A 16287-nucleotide genomic window follows, 5' to 3' on the forward strand; every position below is an offset into this window, starting at 1 on the left:
GGGAATGTCAGCGACCCCGGCCCCGGGAGCTGTGGGGAGAGCCGAGAGGGGCCGCGGTTGCCATGGCGCCAGGCGGAGAAGGGGTGACGCAGGCCCCGCCCCGAGCCCCGCGGGGCCGCCGGCTCCAGATGGTCCCCGGCCTCCCGCGGGAGCCGGCGGCCTGTGGCAGGGGGAGGCTATTGTCCTCCTTCCGCGGCGCCGCAGTCCCGCCGCTCGCGCCCGCGCGCCGCCGCCACGCGCCCCGCCGCCGCCCGGCCACCCGCCGCCGCCCGCAACCGCCCCTCACTGCCGGGCTGCGGGCGCGGCGACGACCAGTGCGCCCCCGCTTGCCGCGCTCCCGCCTGCCGGGCCGGCGCTCCGCACCGAGGTAGGTGCCGGCGCCCCCGCCCGCTTTGTCCCGGCCGGCTGGGCGGCGCGCTTTGTGCAGCCGCGTGCGGGCGCCGGGTCGGGGTCGGGGTCGGGGCCGGGCCCGCCGGGGTGAGCCGGAGAGGGAGGATGCGGCGCCCGGCCCTCGCTCCCACCGGGTCCCGGGGACAGCGTGGAGAGAGTCCTGTGCCAGCCTCCCAGGTACCAGTGTGAGGGCCGTGGGGGGTCGAGGCTTGGGGGAGGCGGGCCTTCCTGGGGCCGAGAGAAGAGTCTGGAAGAGTTGGGCTGACAAGCGCCGTGACGGATCGGGTCTCGCGGGCTGGGAGCCTGTCTGACAGCGCCGGCCGTGGCGTCGCTGGGGCTGCGCGGCGGACCCGCCGGCGCCGGTCCCGGTGCTGGGGACGCGCTCGGCTGTTTCGGCCGGGCCCCTGCAAGCGCGTTGGGAGCTCTCTGCAGCCGCGTGGGCTTCCCCTCGCCTCCGGTAGCCCGCGCCGCGCCGTCCCTTCCGCTCCCTCGTGTGTGCGAGAGGCAGACGCGCTCGGCTGTGGTGGCCGTACCTCCGGCAGAGGGTGAACCAAGACCCTCCGGGCGCCGGGTGGCGTTGTGTAAGGTGTTTCCGTGGCCCGGACGTGTACCGGGCTGTGGAGTCCGCCCCTGTGGAGCGAGGCCTACTCCTGCCTGCTCGTAGGGTGTCTGTTCCAACTCCGGCGGCACAGTTGGTATTTACCATCCGCTCCGCCTCGGAACGGCTTTACCCCGTTAACCCCATGACGCTGCACGTCTGACATGCAGGCTTGCCGCTGCTTAGCCCGCCGCGTGTCGTACGTGGGCTGTTTCTCGGCTGCCTGCCCACTCCGGGACAGCCACAGTTCCAGCGCGGAGAGCTGGGAGGGTGCAGGCAGGGGTAGGGTATCCACAAACCTGGTTTCCTTGAGGGTGAGGAGGACAGAGTGAGTTCCAAATCTGTGTCTTAGCTTGAGGTGTGGGGCAACCTCTTGGCATATTCAGAAGAGCAAAGAATTAGGCAAAGAGAAAGTAAGATGGAGTTTAGAGTTGTCCTTGGGAGAAACTGATGTAACCCTAGGCTGGTGGAAGTCAGGTAGCAAGGCAGTGAAAATTAGTCAGAATAATTCTGCCCTAAGAGAAGGTTTCTAAAGCAGAGAATGGAAAATTCATCCACCTCTTCAGCCCTGTTCCTAAATTCCTTGGAGGGGAGTCCTGTGCTTTATCAGGAACATAGCCGGAGCCTTGGTTGGGGTTTTGTTTTTCCTGCCTTCTCCTGTTCTCTGCCCTGGGAGCATCTTTCTCTTGCCTTCCTAGGAGCTCTGAGTTTATTTGTGATTTCTTTTTCTTTTTATCTCTCCGCTAGTCCACCCATTTATACTTTGAGGCAAGTAAGATTTTTACTTTGCCAAAGTCCCCATTTCTTCTAATCTGTCTTTCATCCTGCTGTCATTTATTCAGCTCTGTCTTCCCGTAGCTTCTCCAGCCCCAACATCTTCCATCAGCTGCGATTCACTGTTCTGGGGCATCAGCTCTGTTTCTTTCATTAGCTCTAGTGCCCACTCCACCTTCATCTTCCTCCGTCATCACCTGAGGCTCCTGAGGACAAGTGATATTTAAGTTTAATCATAAACCTAGAAGGTAACCCAGGGTCACACTCACCCCTGAAACCTGTGTCTTATCAGTCCTCATAGCTCCTGTAACCAATTCCATATGCTTCTCATCTTTGGACAGTGGTGGCCCTCAAAGTGTAGTCCCCAGACCAGTGGCTTTAGTGTCACCTGGGAATGGGTTAGAAATGCAAATTCCCAGACACCACCCCAGAGCTACTAAATCGAACTCTGGGGACAGGGCTCAGTGATCTTTGATTTAACAGCCCTCCAGGTCACTGTGATTCATGCAAGTTTAAGAATTTCTGGTCCTGAGCTCTAGAGCTCAACTTCAAAAGTACCCCAGCTCAGGAGCAGGTCTTTTTTGCCCCCATTTTCATTCTTTCCTTGAGCTTCTCTTTAGCCCTAAGAAAGATATTAATTTGACAGCCAAAAAATGAATTATGGTCAATTCACTCAGTATCTCTTTATTGAATACCTATTGTACTGGGCCCAGAAAACACAAAAAGGAGTAAGACACAGCCCTTGTCCTCAATGAGTTAAAAGTGGAGCGGGCAGAGAGACACATAAACAGCTAACCTTAATACGATGCGATAAGTGCAATACTAGCTGCTGCCGAAGTGCCGTGGGAGCACAGAGGAGGGCATGATCGACTCTCTCTGAGGGAGGAAAAGAATTAATCAGGGGCAGGATGTGGTGAGAGGAGGAATCAGGGTACAAGACAGCCTCTAGCCTGGGGGATAGGATTTCTAGCTTATTACCCAGCTAAAACGGAGGAAAGGGGAGGGGGGCAGCTGCCCTTGGGGATCAGCACAGCATGGCACGTGGCTGAGCTGAGTCCCCATCCGGCAGTGCTTGGGCAGCACTTGGGTGTAGATTATGGTGGGACCCCAGGCCTGCAGCTTGTGGGGTTGGCATTATTCTGGCACTGACTCTGTAAGCTACTTGGGCCTGGCCTTGAGGTCAGTGGCTAAGAATAAGGTAGTGGTGAAACTGTAATCTGGATTAGCTACCGCGCCACCCTATTGCCATACTTCAGGAATCCACGGAGGAGAATAAGGTTGAGGATTCTCCAGCATCGAGAGAGACGGGAGTCATGAGGCTGGAGACTTGCTGGGAGGCTGCTGGTAGACTAAGGAAGTGTGAGCACGGAGACCCAGGTCATAGGTGAGCAGTGATCTGCTCAGTGAAAAGGAACCAGGGCAGGATCTATGTAGGAGAAACTCAAATACAAAACGGTAGGAATCTGGAGGTGGCGTCAGGGAACACAGACGGAGAACGCAGCATATTGTCCAAAAGGCCAGGGAACTGCAGAGCCGGAATGCTTGGAAACCAAAGCACAGGACACAGTGCTGACCATGGTCAGCACCACTCACATGGAAGTCTATGGGAATAAAGCCCCTGGAATCATGACATCATGGCCCTATGGGGCCACGTCTGTGATTTAAGGACAGACGTGCCATCTGGGTTCCTTATCTATATCACAGCATCCCTGGAAACTCAGGACGCATATCATATATGCCTCAAACTTGATTCGGTGAGAACAGCATTTAAATGGCTGAATTTTATTTAGGGGAGGGGGAGGTTCCAGCTCCATGCTTTCTCCCAGGAATTATAGGATTCCACAGAGAGGTTCTAACGGCTGGACCTCCCTGGAAGGTCTGAATCCCATGCCTGGACCCCAGGTGGATCACCAAAAAGAAGCCAAAGCAGTACATATTTGGGTTCTGTGTAACTTATGGGGGCCTCAGGGATACAGTAGTTGGGGGGCAGGGTCAGACGGTTGGCTGCCTTACCTTTCTGCTCTGTGTGGAGTCCAAGGTATAACGCAGGGTTTGAAAACCTCAGAGGTCTTCAGGGGCCTGGCAGGTAACGTAGACATGTGAAGTGGCTGGGTAGGAGACGAAAGGGAATGGTGGGGCCTGTAGAGAAATAGGAAGCGCAGGCCCATCCAAAAGCAGTTATTGTAAAACAGCTTGTTGGCCAAAGAAAACACTCCTGGGGGCTGGCCTTAGTAGGTTTGTGACTCCTAGTAAAAGAAAAAGGGGTCATGGAACCAAAGGTCAGGGGACATTGGACGTAGGAGTTTTACTGAGGAAAATAAAGGAAGTACAGGAAGTTTGAGTGCTGGAAATGTCAATCCCAGAGCTAAGCAAGAGTGTGGCTGCTGGTTAGGACGCCCTAATCTGAAGGGCAGAGACAAGTGGAATTAGACTTGGTCCTGAGGCACAGACTGCTTTTCCGTCTAGCAGCTGAGAGTATTAGGTAACTTTACTTACGGTCATGCCTTGCCCACAGCACTCTTTGCTCAGAGTGATTCAACTCTGCCCTAGAATTTATTTTTATGTAAATATTTACAGAACAAATTCAGAGAATCTGTTGGGGGAAATGGTGGATTTTGAACAAGAAAGGAGTCCTAGGCCTAGTGGAAATTAAGCTCCCTTTCCTACTACAGGGAATAAAAGCCCAAATCTAGGAACCTTACACCTTAGCTCCCTTGCATCTCATTAATGCTATTCCCAGGAAAATCTTTGTGTGCATTTTTTTCTTTGGGAGAAAGGGTAGGGGTGGACAACCCTGGCCTTCAAGCTGGTCAGGTTCAGCTTCACGGAACCAGTTAATGAGAGAAGCTGAGTTCTGCCTTTGTGTGCCCATGGGAACACGCCTCCCTGCCTACCTGGGTCTCACCACGCATCCCTTCTTCCTTGCCCAAACCACACAAGAAGCTCATCACACCTTCTTCCTTTCCAGAACCAGAAACTGCCAAGATCACAGCCCTGGCCCTAGGGAGTAGTGCTCAGGATTAAAATGTCTTTGTATTTGAGGGGTACTGGGAAAATGAGAAAAGCAGAATTTGGGGTTTTATAAAAGTTACAGACCCAGCTCCACCCCTGCCTCCCATTCCCTTGAATGGCTGCTGAATGCTGAATTACACAAGAACTTTGGATGGTAGAGGTTTTCCAAATCCCCAGCAGCTAATCTGAACCTTATTTGTTAGTTCGATGACAGAGTGTGTTTGCGTAACTTGGAGTCCTAAGTAGTGCTGGCAAGTGTACATGGTCCGTATTTCCTCAGCTCGGGCCCTAGAAGGGAGCACTGGGTGCGGATCCCTCCAGGGGAGCACGAAAGGGCTCCAGGATGGTCAAGGAACTTGTACATGTTCTCTGAGAGGCTGTGATTAAGAACTTGTCTGCCAGAGTCCAAACGGGCTTTACTTCAAAACCCAGTGCTGCTCCTTCCAGCTGTGTAACCTTGAACCAGCGGTTTAACTTCTTCGGTGCAGCTTCCTCATCTATGAAATTTATGAAATGGGGACAACGGTCGACCCTAACCCCATAGCGGGGATGTGTTGAGGCAATGCATGTAAATGGCAGGGCCACATCACAGCTGACATGTGTTGAGCACTTACTAAATATTCCTCGTAGCAAACAGAGAGAAACAAAGGGCAGAGAACCGTACCGTGTCCCCCTTTTAGCTCCTGGGCCCTTTATCCATACTTGCCTCATAGCACATCAGTCTTCCTGGTGTATGAGATTTGTTTTAGCTCAAGAGCAGAATCCGGGTCTTTTCATCTCAAATTGCCTACAAGGTATAGGAGGCCGTCTGGGCTGAGTAGGGGCTCGGAACAGCTTGTCGAACTGGGCAATGAAAGAACACCAATTTCTGCTCATTATTGCCCGAGGGGGCCAGTGTCTGCTGCCTCCATTGCCTTGGGCTACACACTCCTGTCTTGAAGTGCCCAGCGGCCACCCTTTCAGCCCCCACCCCACTTCCCTGTCCCCAGTTGCTGAGACATGGCTGCCCTCCTGCATCACTCCATGTGCTCCTATTTTTTTTCTATGCCAGGTATTCAACAAGTATTTGTTGAGTACCTGCTTATGTTAGGTATATAAATAGGTAGGAAAGACATTATATAACTTATAAGGTAAACTGTTTCCATAAATTTACTGGTTTCGGAGTATTGCAGCAAGCAGTTCCCCTCTCTGCAGATGATCAGCCACCTCTAACAGCTGGATAATGATGTGATTATGGAGGAGGGCAGGCTGGAGACCCAGGGAAGAGTTGATATGGAAGCTCCAGCAGAAATCAGGCCACTGGCAGAATTTCTCTTTCTTCTGTGTGCTTCTGTTGTATTCCTGTCCCTTGGCTTCCCCACGGTGGCTTCCCCCTTCCCACTGGGGGCTGATTTACACTGACAAAAAACCCCCCAAAACAACCACAACCTCTGGCCACAAGGAGAACAGAGCAGAGTGAGGGCAGGAAGATAGAAGGACCTGGTGAGTGGAGGACTTGGTGGCCCCTAGACGCCCCTCACCAGCCACATTCTCCTTGCAGGAGCAGAAAGCCACCCACCACCATGAGCAGCACTCTGTCGCCCACGGACTTTGACAGCTTAGAGATCCAGGGCCAGTACAGCGACATCAACAACCGCTGGGACCTGCCGGACTCAGACTGGGACAATGACAGCAGCTCGGCCCGCCTCTTTGAGAGGTCTCGCATTAAGGCTCTGGCAGGTGAGGTCAGGGGAGGGCCAAGGGAGATGCAGAGGAGGCTTGTGAAGAGCCCTGTGACTTTCTGGGAAGACTAACTTTCTAAGTGGCTGCACTAAAGTGGGAGACCCACAGCACCCTGTCAAGCCCCTGGTCCCCAAATCCAGCCTCAAGAACAAACTTCATGCAATCCAGAACATTCTCCAGCCCCTCTCCCCAAGCATAGAGAAGCCGAAATGACCCCTGGACTGGCTCAGATGGCTAAAACAGCTTCCTTCTCTGGCCTCAGCCCTGAGTCACGTCCCTTCATCCTTTTGCACTTACTGTTGCTGTCACTTCTGTCTCCACCCACCTCTCCCTCAACTTCCATCCCCTGTGTGCCTTGCTTGATTTCCATTGCTGTTTCCCACACCTGTTCTCCCTGCCTGTCCATTATGCTCACCGCTCCCTCCCCACCTGTTCCTTCCACTTGCCGCCTGTCACTCCCATTATTTCATCTACCTGTTCCCTGAAGCAGGTTCCCTCCGCCCGCAGCCGGTTTCCACAGCCGCCCATTCTCCCGGGTTCGTTCTCCGCCTGCCTCAGCCGCTGCCCCTCCCTGCAGCCAGGGCTCTCCCCTTCGGCTCCTCTGAGCACAAACAAACCCGTCCGACAGCCTCCCTGCGTTCGGGGGAGGAGTTGTCATGGCAATCAGAGTGCGGCTGCCACCTGACACCACCAGCGGCTGGCGTGGGGCTGAGTCACCCACACACCCCAAGGCCACCCATCCTGTCTGGCTTTGCTCTTGCATCCCACCCTTGTCATTGCCACTGACCCGCAGGCCGCCCTGCCCAGTTCAGTGGGAGAGGTCCCGGCTACTCCCACCTGAGGAGAGGTGGTGCTCCCAGTGGGGGTGGGGTTGGCCCCTGGAAAAAGAGTTTCAGAGGGGAGGTTCCTGAACCTGGCCACATGTTTTACAGGATCACCCAGGGACCTTATTTTACAGATGCAGGTTCCCAATCCCCTCCCAGGACATAGTGAATTAGAATCTTTAAACATATGATCCAGAACTCAGGGCTTTTCAAACACTCCCCAAATAATTCTTTTGAGCCAACTCGGCACCATTTCGAGGACCCCCATGTGGTGGCCATAGCTTTTGGTGACCCCTTCTCATTTTCTCCGGGGCTGCTGTCCTTCCAGTTGGATCTTCAGGCTGTCTTGAGAAATACGTCAGTGCCTCTGTAGACCAGAGAAGAGAGAAGATGTGGGTTATGGAGAATGTCATCTCTTTGGGGAAGGTTTCCTGGTACCCTGGTTTTGGATTCACGTAGCCTATAGAACTGTCATGATATTTGTGTGTGTACATGTGCCACCCAGACCTGTCGCCAGTATGTGCAGATGTGACACATGCCACCCAGGACTGTCACCATTTTGTACACATGCCACATGCCATCCAAAACTGTCACCATGTCTGAACAGGACTGTCACCATACCTGCACAGATATGACACATGCCACCCAGGACTGCCACCATGTCTATGCACACATGTGTCACTCCGTGCTCTCGTTTGTCTCCAGCACTACACTGGGCTGTCCTGCAGAGGCGTCCCTGCATGGGCATTGCCTAGCCCTGCGCCTCAGACCAGTATTACCAAATAAATAGCGAACGAATGAAGTGTAGGCTGCAAGTGACAAAAGCTGAAGCCCAGCAAGAGCTAGGAATGGCATCTGGGAGATGTGCCCGGCATGGGGGTGTTTCTGGGGCCTGACTGAGGAGGGCCCTGCTGGCGCTGGAGGTGATGGTACCAAACAAATGTCCAGGACAATAAATGCCTGTTCCACAGATGAGGGAACAAAAGCAAACACCTAGCACAGTGCCTGGCTTTGCCTCTTGGAGGATCTTCTTCTTTCTCTGTTTCTGAGCTGGGGATCAAAGCCTGCCCACGTCCTGGAGAAGGACCTCCCAGAGTCACCCCAAGAGCGGCCATCCTTGCAGAGCCTGCAAACTTTGGGAAGCAAGACTTTGTTTTGGGGGCCCCTCCCGGTCTCCTGTATTCTTAGGCAACTAGGGGCCTGATGGGCGGGTCTGAAGGCGCTGGCAGTTCTTGCCTCCGCCCCCGCAGGGCCGGGCCCTGCCCCCGCCGGCCGCGCTCCGCCTCCCACCCCTCCCCCGACACTGTCCGACCTGTTTGTCTAGAGCTGCTTCTGTCTCCTCTCGCCACAGCCAGGTGTGCCCGCTTGCTCATCCCAGGTGGTCAGACACCCCGTAACTCTTTTTTCCCTCTCCTTGAAACTCCTACCGTCCTAGAGTCCCCCGGACCCCCAGTGGGGCAGAGACTGGCCGCGCGCCCGGCGCGGGAGCATGGACTCTGGGCCGCGGGCTCTGTAGCAGGCGGCGGGCGGGCACCATGAATGGGAACGGCGTGGGCAGGGTGCACGGGAACGGCCTGCAGGGGGCCGGCGAGTTTTACTATGAGGCGCTGGAGGGGTCTCAGAACCCCGGGGGCCTCCTGCTCTCGCCAGCCGCCTTCATCAACCCCTCTCTGTACGCCAGCGTGCTGGAAGGACGCTTCAAGCAGCTCCAAGGTGAGGCAGAGGGGAGCCCCGTGGGGGCAGCCAGAGGGGACCCAGGTGGGGGAGAGCGGCCAGAGCAAAGCACCCGGAGCAGGACACTTTTCCATGATTCAGGTGTTTGTGTCGGGAGGCAACGTGACGGGGTTTAGAGGGAATAATTGCAAGTAGCCAGAAAATACACAGATGTTGGGGGAATTGGGAAAGGTTTGGACCCCCTGACGGTGACTGGGTGTGACAGCGTGGGTGAGTGAGCGCGAGGCGCCCGCTGGGTGCTGCGTGGGGCGGAGGTGCCCGGCCACGGAGGGAGTGTGGAGCTCCACGTCAGCTGCTAGGGAGGCCACAGCAGTCCCACCAAGGCAGCGCCCTTTCCGTGGGTCTGGTGATGGGACAGTTAGGGAAGGAGAAGGCGAGGGAGCCGGAGGCCGAAGCACCCAGGGGTCCTGAGTGGGCCGAGTGTGTGAGAAGGCAGCGTGTGTGTGTGGAAACCGGGAGAGTGTGTCAAAGGAGAGGGCTTGTGCAAGTAGGCTCAGGTGGACGTCGGAGCAGGCCCGTGTTCATCCTGGCACAAATATTTAACTGTATTTCTGGCAGTCGCTGTTTTGTGGTGTGTGTGTGTGTAAGGGTTTAGGGATGTTGTGGGAGTTTTGTGACGTTACACTCTGTCTCTGGGACTTGGCTTTGCCCATTTGTCTCCCAGCTGCCACTATTCTGTGTCTTCCCCTTGTATTCCACCTGTGTGCGAAGTGGCCGCGCCCAGCGTGCCTGCTGTCAGGGCAGTCCCCCAGTGCAGCAGTGGCCTGTCATCCGGGCCAGCCCCAGCTCAGGCAGGGCCTGTAGACCCTGAAAGGAGGCCCGGGGACACCCCTGGTTCCACAGGTGCTACAGAACATGGGACCGTCCCACGCTGTGATTAGGACCCCGGTCTGGCGCAGGCACAGGGGTTGGAGGTAAGAGACGGAACGCATGTGGGTGTGTTGCCGGCTCATGGGCGAGGTAGGTGCACAGGAATGTGAGATTGAGGCATGAGGCTTTCGGTTTCTGAGATGCTGGTGCTGAGACGGAAATAAAAGTGACTCTTCAGGCCCTGACCGCTTGCACGGGGTCCTTAACCTGGGCTCCCTGTGGGAACTGGCAGAAATCCTACCGACCAGGGCACTGATGGCTTGAGCCTTTTCCTCCACTTCTTCATCTGTGAAATTTCTAATTTTTATTTTTCTGTGGAACCTAACAGCATGGCCTCTTGAGTAGCTCCCCCTGTGGACCAGGCCGCAGGGCATTTCCTAACTTTTGTGGAGATTGACATCTGACTCCGCCTGGCTCCCCCGCCCCCTGCTGTTTCCTGGGCTCACTGTTTTCCCAGACCCAACTTTCAGGCTCTTGTTTTTCTTAGCGTTGGGATGTTTGGGTCCTGGAACTGCGTCTGCATTCAGCCCACTGAAGGCGCCCACCCCAGAAGCAGAGTGCAGCCCATCCTTTCTTCACACTGTCCGAGAACAGCGAACTAACGCGGGAGGCCGGCGGCCTCTATACTGTCAAGTCTTAATGACCGCTAGGAAGAGCCGCTGCTGTAATTTCAGTGCACGCCCTCTCCTTTGTCCACACCCGAAAGAGAGCAGCCGTACCTCCTACCGGTCCTGAGCAACTCTCTGTCTCGCCCTGGGGTCAGAGGGCGCCTCTGTAACAGCCATTCACCAGGAGCCATTTTGTGCCAGGTGCCAACTATGTGTTTTATCCACAGTGTCTCATTTAGTCAACACAGAGGCCTGTTGAAGAGAAAGCAACGTGCCCATTTTACAGTGGGGACCGGGGCTCTGGTGGATGAAGTAACTTCTGCATGTCCCGTACTTCCCCGTGTCTTTCATCCTTTCCTTCTGAAGCCTGTTTTCTGTCTCTCATTTTTGTTCTTTACCTTGCTTATGAGCTCATTTCAATTTCTTTATTTCCCGGCTTTTTAAGTTATGGGTTTTCCTCTTGGCCATCTTCCTTCCCCTCCTCCTCCCCAGACCTCACTTCCCATCTCTCAGACACCCCCACCCAGCAATGGTGTTTAGAAGCGGGCGCGCTGTACTTAAAGGACAGAAATGACCCCATGTTGCTGTCGCAGATGAGCGAGAAGCTGTGCAGAAGAAAACCTTCACCAAGTGGGTGAACTCGCACCTGGCCCGGGTGACATGCCGGGTAGGAGACCTGTACAGCGACCTCCGGGATGGACGCAACCTCCTGAGGCTCCTCGAGGTGCTCTCGGGAGAGACACTGGTGAGCTGTGGTCTTGGAGGGAAGAAGAAGCCTCAGAAACAGTGGCCAAGGGGACTAGCTGGAGGAATGGCCCTCAGAGAGAGTGACAGCACAGGACAGAAGGCAGTGGCTCCCTCTGCTCAGAGGACGGGCTCATTGTGAGGGCTGTGCTGCGTGGATTACACAGGAGCATTGCTGCGTGGAGACAGGAACAGTGGCCCCATTGAAAACATTTCTTTTCCCGCCCACTGTGGGTGCACTTAATTCCCTTGGGAATCTTAATCTGCCCAAGCCTCATCGGTAACCTCAGCCTTGGGGCTGTCCCTGTGTTGCTGAGGGAGGTCATGGGGAAAGTGTGCAAAGCAGGGCCCTGGGAAGGCTGGGTAGAAAGGAGAGACCCATGGTCCCATGCCGTTGTGGCCTGTCCCTTCACAGCCGAAGCCCACAAAGGGTCGCATGCGGATCCACTGCCTAGAGAACGTGGACAAAGCGCTGCAGTTCCTAAAGGAGCAGAAAGTGCACTTGGAAAACATGGGTTCCCATGACATCGTGGACGGAAACCACCGCCTGACCCTCGGGCTGGTCTGGACTATCATCCTTCGATTCCAGGTACCCCAGCACACGGTGACTCAGGGTGTGGTTCATGTACCAGTTCCGCACCACAGACTGTTCTGCTGGCCTGTGACACCATAAATACAAAAACAGAGTCTAGAACCTTATATAGCAGTTTTCCATTGCAGCAATATCCAAGCACCAGATCAGTGGACTCGCCTCATTAAACAGGGTAAAAACCAGTTTGGGTGTTGTCACACTACTGCTGCAAATTCCCTGTGGCCTGGTCTGTGGCCTGGTCACCTGCAGTAGGACTGGTCCACGAGGGACTGGAAGTTTTATAAACTGGTCCTTCACCACAGGGAGTTCGGGAGTACATGAGGGGTCTGGTCCTGGCCCCACTCCTCTGCCTCCCTCAGGATAACAGTCACCCTGCGCCTTCTCATGCTCCAGTGTTCAAATGCTATCTCAAGGTTCCTCATCATCCCCTTCCTCCCTGGGGTAACCTTTTGCTCCTTCTGGCCCTAAACAGAGCTCCATCAGTTTCACCTTTGCAAGCCAGCTCTCAGAAAGTGTTCGCTCACCCACCTGCCGTCCCCACCTGGAGGAGCTCGGGGCCACTTCCATTCTTCCGGTGGCCTGTCCCAATCTGCTGCCTCAAATCTCTTGGGGCCAGTGTTTCTTGGCTACTAGCCCAGGTTGGAAAGGCCCCAGGCTCTGTCTGATAACCCCTATTGCAGCAGTCTAAAGAGCAACTTCCTGATGTTTATCTAAGTCTCTGATAACACAAGGAGCCCTTGTCCAGGGGGTGAGGACCCTGCTTGCTTCCTTCTTAGATCCAAGACATCAGTGTGGAGACAGAAGACAACAAGGAGAAGAAGTCAGCCAAGGATGCCCTGCTGCTGTGGTGCCAGATGAAGACTGCGGGGTGAGGATGCCCCCGGAGCGTGGCCCTGGAGGGTCGGCTGCCCCGAGGCTGTGCAGTAAAGGAAGGACGGGGCGCCGGGAACCATGAGCTGGTGACTGTCCCTGAGTCACAGGCCGGGGCTTGGCCCTACTCACTGTTTTCCCTGGTCTCTGTGTATAGGTATCCCAACGTCAATGTGCACAACTTCACCACCAGCTGGAGAGATGGACTGGCCTTCAACGCCATTGTGCATAAACACCGGTGAGGAGATGGGGCTTGCAGGCGCGTCAGGGGTGCAGGGCTGGTTAAGGACCCAGGGTGCGCACACATGTGGCCAAAGACATGAGACGAGCTACACAGCAGTTGTAAGGAATGAGCGTGGAGCAGAGCAGAGTGTGCGGGTGCCGTGCTGCACAGAGAACCTGGATGGGAGCAAGGGTGGGGTGGGCGGGTGGCATGTCTGCTGCTGGACAAAATCGAGTCGGTGGCTTAGGGACAGGTTGCAGTGGGTCTGCTCTTCCCCTTTAGCCTCAAGTGCTTTCAACGCCTTCTGCCTTCCCTCCCCACCCAGGCCAGACCTGCTGGATTTTGAGTCCCTGAAGAAGTGTAACGCACACTACAATCTGCAGAACGCGTTCAACCTGGCCGAGAAGGAGCTGGGACTGACCAAGCTGCTGGACCCTGAAGGTGGGGGCAGAGCTCTGTGAAGAGGTGGTAGGACAGAGACAGAAGGTGGACCAGTGGTTGCCAGGGGCCAGGGCAGGGGAGGACAGGGAGTAACTGCCAATAGGTATGGGGGATTCTTAGGGTGGGAGATAAAAATGTTATGGAATTAGATAGTGGTGATGGTTGCAAACCTTGTGAATATACTGAAAACCACGAATTGCATACTTTAAAAGGGTCAATTCTATAGTTATGGAAAGTATATCTCAATTTAAAATAAAAAGGCTGCAGGAAGAAAGGCAGCCCTGTGCCAGCAGGAGCCCCGGCCTGTGGGCGTATCTCAGCCCAGGCACAGAGGAGCTCTGTGACTGAGCACCAGTCTCCCGGCCTCTCTGTGGCTCAGGGTCCTCATCTCTAAAATGAGAGGATTGGTCTGCAAGGTCTCTAAGGGCCCTTCTCATTCTAAAATTCTAGGATTCTGAATTAAGCTACCCGACCTTGAGGTCTCACCCAGGACTGGCTGATGTCAGCTGACCCTGCCGGTTGGCTCCTGTGGTTCTAACTGGAACGCTGATGGGATCAGTAACAGCCCTTGGGCTTTTATTTTGTACCTGGCTCTGCACTCGACATGCTTCGATTAATTTAATCCTCACAACACCCCTTTGAAATTGTACCATCATTATCCTCATTTACGGAAGAGAAGACAGGGCCCTGTAGAGGGTCAGTGACTGGCCCAAGGTCATACGGCTGGTGGAGCTGAGATTCGAATTCAGGCAGCCTAGTGCCAGAGCCTGTCTCCTCGGCTGCCTCTGGGGGAGCCAAGAGCAGTCTTGGTGCAGCCAGAAAAGGAGAGGAGAGAAGGAGCAAGTGACCAAGTGACTCCCCTGTTGGAAGTGCTCCTTCTACACTCCCTGGGGGCACTGTGGTCTTGGCCATTTGCTCCCTGTTTTCCATCTCCCTGTCGCCCTATCTCCTGTGCCTTCTGAGTCCAGAATGACACACATCAGCTACGCAGTGATGGAAGCAGGCTAGATACAGTGTTCCTTGGAGAGTGTTCGAGAGGCACAGCTGGAGTGCAGAATACAGAAGTAAAGCTCAGTATTCTGTGACTTCCTGAGAGGGCTGCAGTGGCTCCCACCTGCCTGTGTGTTTCCAGAAATGGTGAAGAGGCCTCTGGTCATAGTCACACCTTTAGGTAGGATAAAGTCTGGCTAAATTAAGAGAGTCCAGGGATTTCAAGTCATGGTCAGCCTTGGTCATGTGGGGGAAGTCACTTCAGCTTAAAGGACACTTACTTCTTTGGGCTGAGCTTTGGGACTGAGGTTAGAAATGGCGGTGATTGGGCCCAGAGACGGTGTTGAGAGCTGGCCTCTGTCCCTGTTGTGCTGCCCGGGGCTCACTGGGGCCGTCACTCTGAACGTCTTAGGTTCAGGAGGCTTGCTGAGTTCATGCCTTCCATCCCCCTGCCCCTGAATCTGTTGACTTCTTAGACATCTTTCCGGCCTAAAAGTCCATGGTCCGTCCCCAAGTGGAAATGCTGTGACTTTTCTTGCTTTTCTTCCTCCAAACAACTAATTTTGGTTTCCACTGGGAACACTGAGTAAAAGCCTCCTTGGGCTTCTGGGGTCTGTCCTCTGCTTGGAGGGCCCTTCTCACTTCTAGGAGAAAGAAAAAAAAAAGTGAGGTGTTTTTGTGCCCTCTTAATTCAAATGGTCGAGTTGGCATTTTGGTCTAAAAGGGGCTGCAAAGATGTCGGCCTTGGAGGACTAGGAGAGCCCCAGACTAGGGGTACGCTATTCAAGTTGTGGGTGTACTTCTGAGAGGTGGTTTCTAATCTCTGCCTGACCTGAGTGGTCCTCCTTCTCAGATGTGAATGTGGACCAGCCAGATGAGAAATCAATCATCACGTACGTGGCTACATACTACCACTACTTCTCCAAGATGAAGGCCTTGGCCGTGGAAGGCAAAAGAATTGGCAAGGTACCCCCGCCATGGAGCAGTAGCAGAAAGGCCAGAGGAGGGCTGGCCCGGGCTCTTACTGCCCTAAAGGGGGGCGGGGGGAGCTGCAGGACTGGGCTCGGAGCCCTGTGGGTGGGACCCCCAAATCCCTCCTGTCCGGCAGGTGCTAGACCATGCCATGGAGGCAGAGCGCCTGGTGGAGAAGTACGAGTCCCTGGCCTCAGAGCTGCTTCAGTGGATTGAGCAAATGATTGTGACCTTGAATGACCGGCAGCTGGCCAACTCCCTGAGCGGGGTCCAGAACCAGCTGCAGTCCTTCAATTCCTACCGCACCGTGGAGAAGCCGCCCAAGTAGGTGTCCCTGGGCCCCACCCTGCTGAGGCACGCCTGCCCGGAGCTGTGCTCGAGGGAGAGCAAACCCAAATGAGGGCAGCCTTTCGGGAGGGAAGTTTGGCAGCACATAAATGCAGCGGAGGCTTGTTCCCCGGCTTAAAGCACCAGAAGCATCCAAACAACGTAGTTGTTACAAAATAATCTTTTTGAATGATTAGCCATTTCTAAAAATCATGCTGTGGAAAGTATTGCTGTGGTAGGTTGAGTCGGTGCAATCCCTTAGATAAGATTACAAGTTGAGGTATTGCAGCGACCGACCCCAGGATAGGGACTGCATCTTCAGGTGGCAGCTGCAGCACAGGGTGTGGCTGGTCACCTGACCATTGTTGAGGCTCTTGTCATCTACGTATTTTAGCGATTAACTGTTTCAAGTGTGGAATTGCTGTCAAGCAATGCTATACAGTACATGCTAGAACTTCTGTTTATTGAGCTCTTTTGGAGTTAATAAAGGTCATCCCCCAAACTAGTATTAGCCAGAAAAGAGCTGTTCCTTTAGCTTCCAGGAAATGATTTGAGGTGTGCCCTTTGACCCAGAAACTCCTCCTCTGGCCATTAAA

The 16287-nt window shown here is 54.7% G+C and overlaps 1 protein-coding gene and 1 long non-coding RNA gene across 6 annotated transcripts in view; one reads left to right on the top strand and one right to left on the bottom strand.

Annotated features, from left to right (window-relative positions):
* The first annotated feature begins 312 nt into the window (after window positions 1–312).
* The window catches only part of SPTBN2 (spectrin, beta, non-erythrocytic 2), a 36006-nt gene continuing 20031 nt past the window's right edge, over window positions 313–16287 (top strand). Inside the window, exons 1-9 of one of the 4 annotated variants that reach the window (XM_012665638.1) lie at window positions 313–367; window positions 6315–6493; window positions 11126–11277; window positions 11692–11865; window positions 12645–12736; window positions 12896–12976; window positions 13287–13402; window positions 15246–15358; window positions 15501–15688. In XM_012665638.1, coding sequence (XP_012521092.1) covers window positions 6337–6493; window positions 11126–11277; window positions 11692–11865; window positions 12645–12736; window positions 12896–12976; window positions 13287–13402; window positions 15246–15358; window positions 15501–15688 — 1073 coding nt within the window. In that variant the 5' untranslated portion in view covers window positions 313–367; window positions 6315–6336. Of the gene's footprint in view, window positions 368–531; window positions 568–6314; window positions 6494–8655; window positions 9034–11125; window positions 11278–11691; window positions 11866–12644; window positions 12737–12895; window positions 12977–13286; window positions 13403–14517; window positions 14574–15245; window positions 15359–15500; window positions 15689–16287 lie in introns of those variants that run through there. The other 3 variants (XM_012665639.1, XM_012665637.1, XM_012665641.1) reach the window with 3 other exon arrangements.
* Window positions 1726–7013, bottom strand: LOC105827451. Of its 2 annotated transcripts, XR_001138364.1 has the most exons (4): window positions 6971–7013; window positions 3776–3870; window positions 2559–2638; window positions 1726–1968 (listed from the first exon to the last, which is right to left on the bottom strand). It is a non-coding gene; the product is annotated as an uncharacterized LOC105827451 (long non-coding RNA). The 2 variants fall into 2 exon arrangements; XR_001138363.1 differs by lacking the exon at window positions 6971–7013 and having other exon boundaries at window positions 3776–3962.

The sequence above is a fragment of the Propithecus coquereli genome, unplaced genomic scaffold (genome assembly GCF_000956105.1).
Source record: "Propithecus coquereli isolate 6110/MARCELLA unplaced genomic scaffold, Pcoq_1.0 Scaffold120, whole genome shotgun sequence".
Taxonomy (NCBI): Eukaryota; Metazoa; Chordata; class Mammalia; order Primates; family Indriidae; genus Propithecus; species Propithecus coquereli.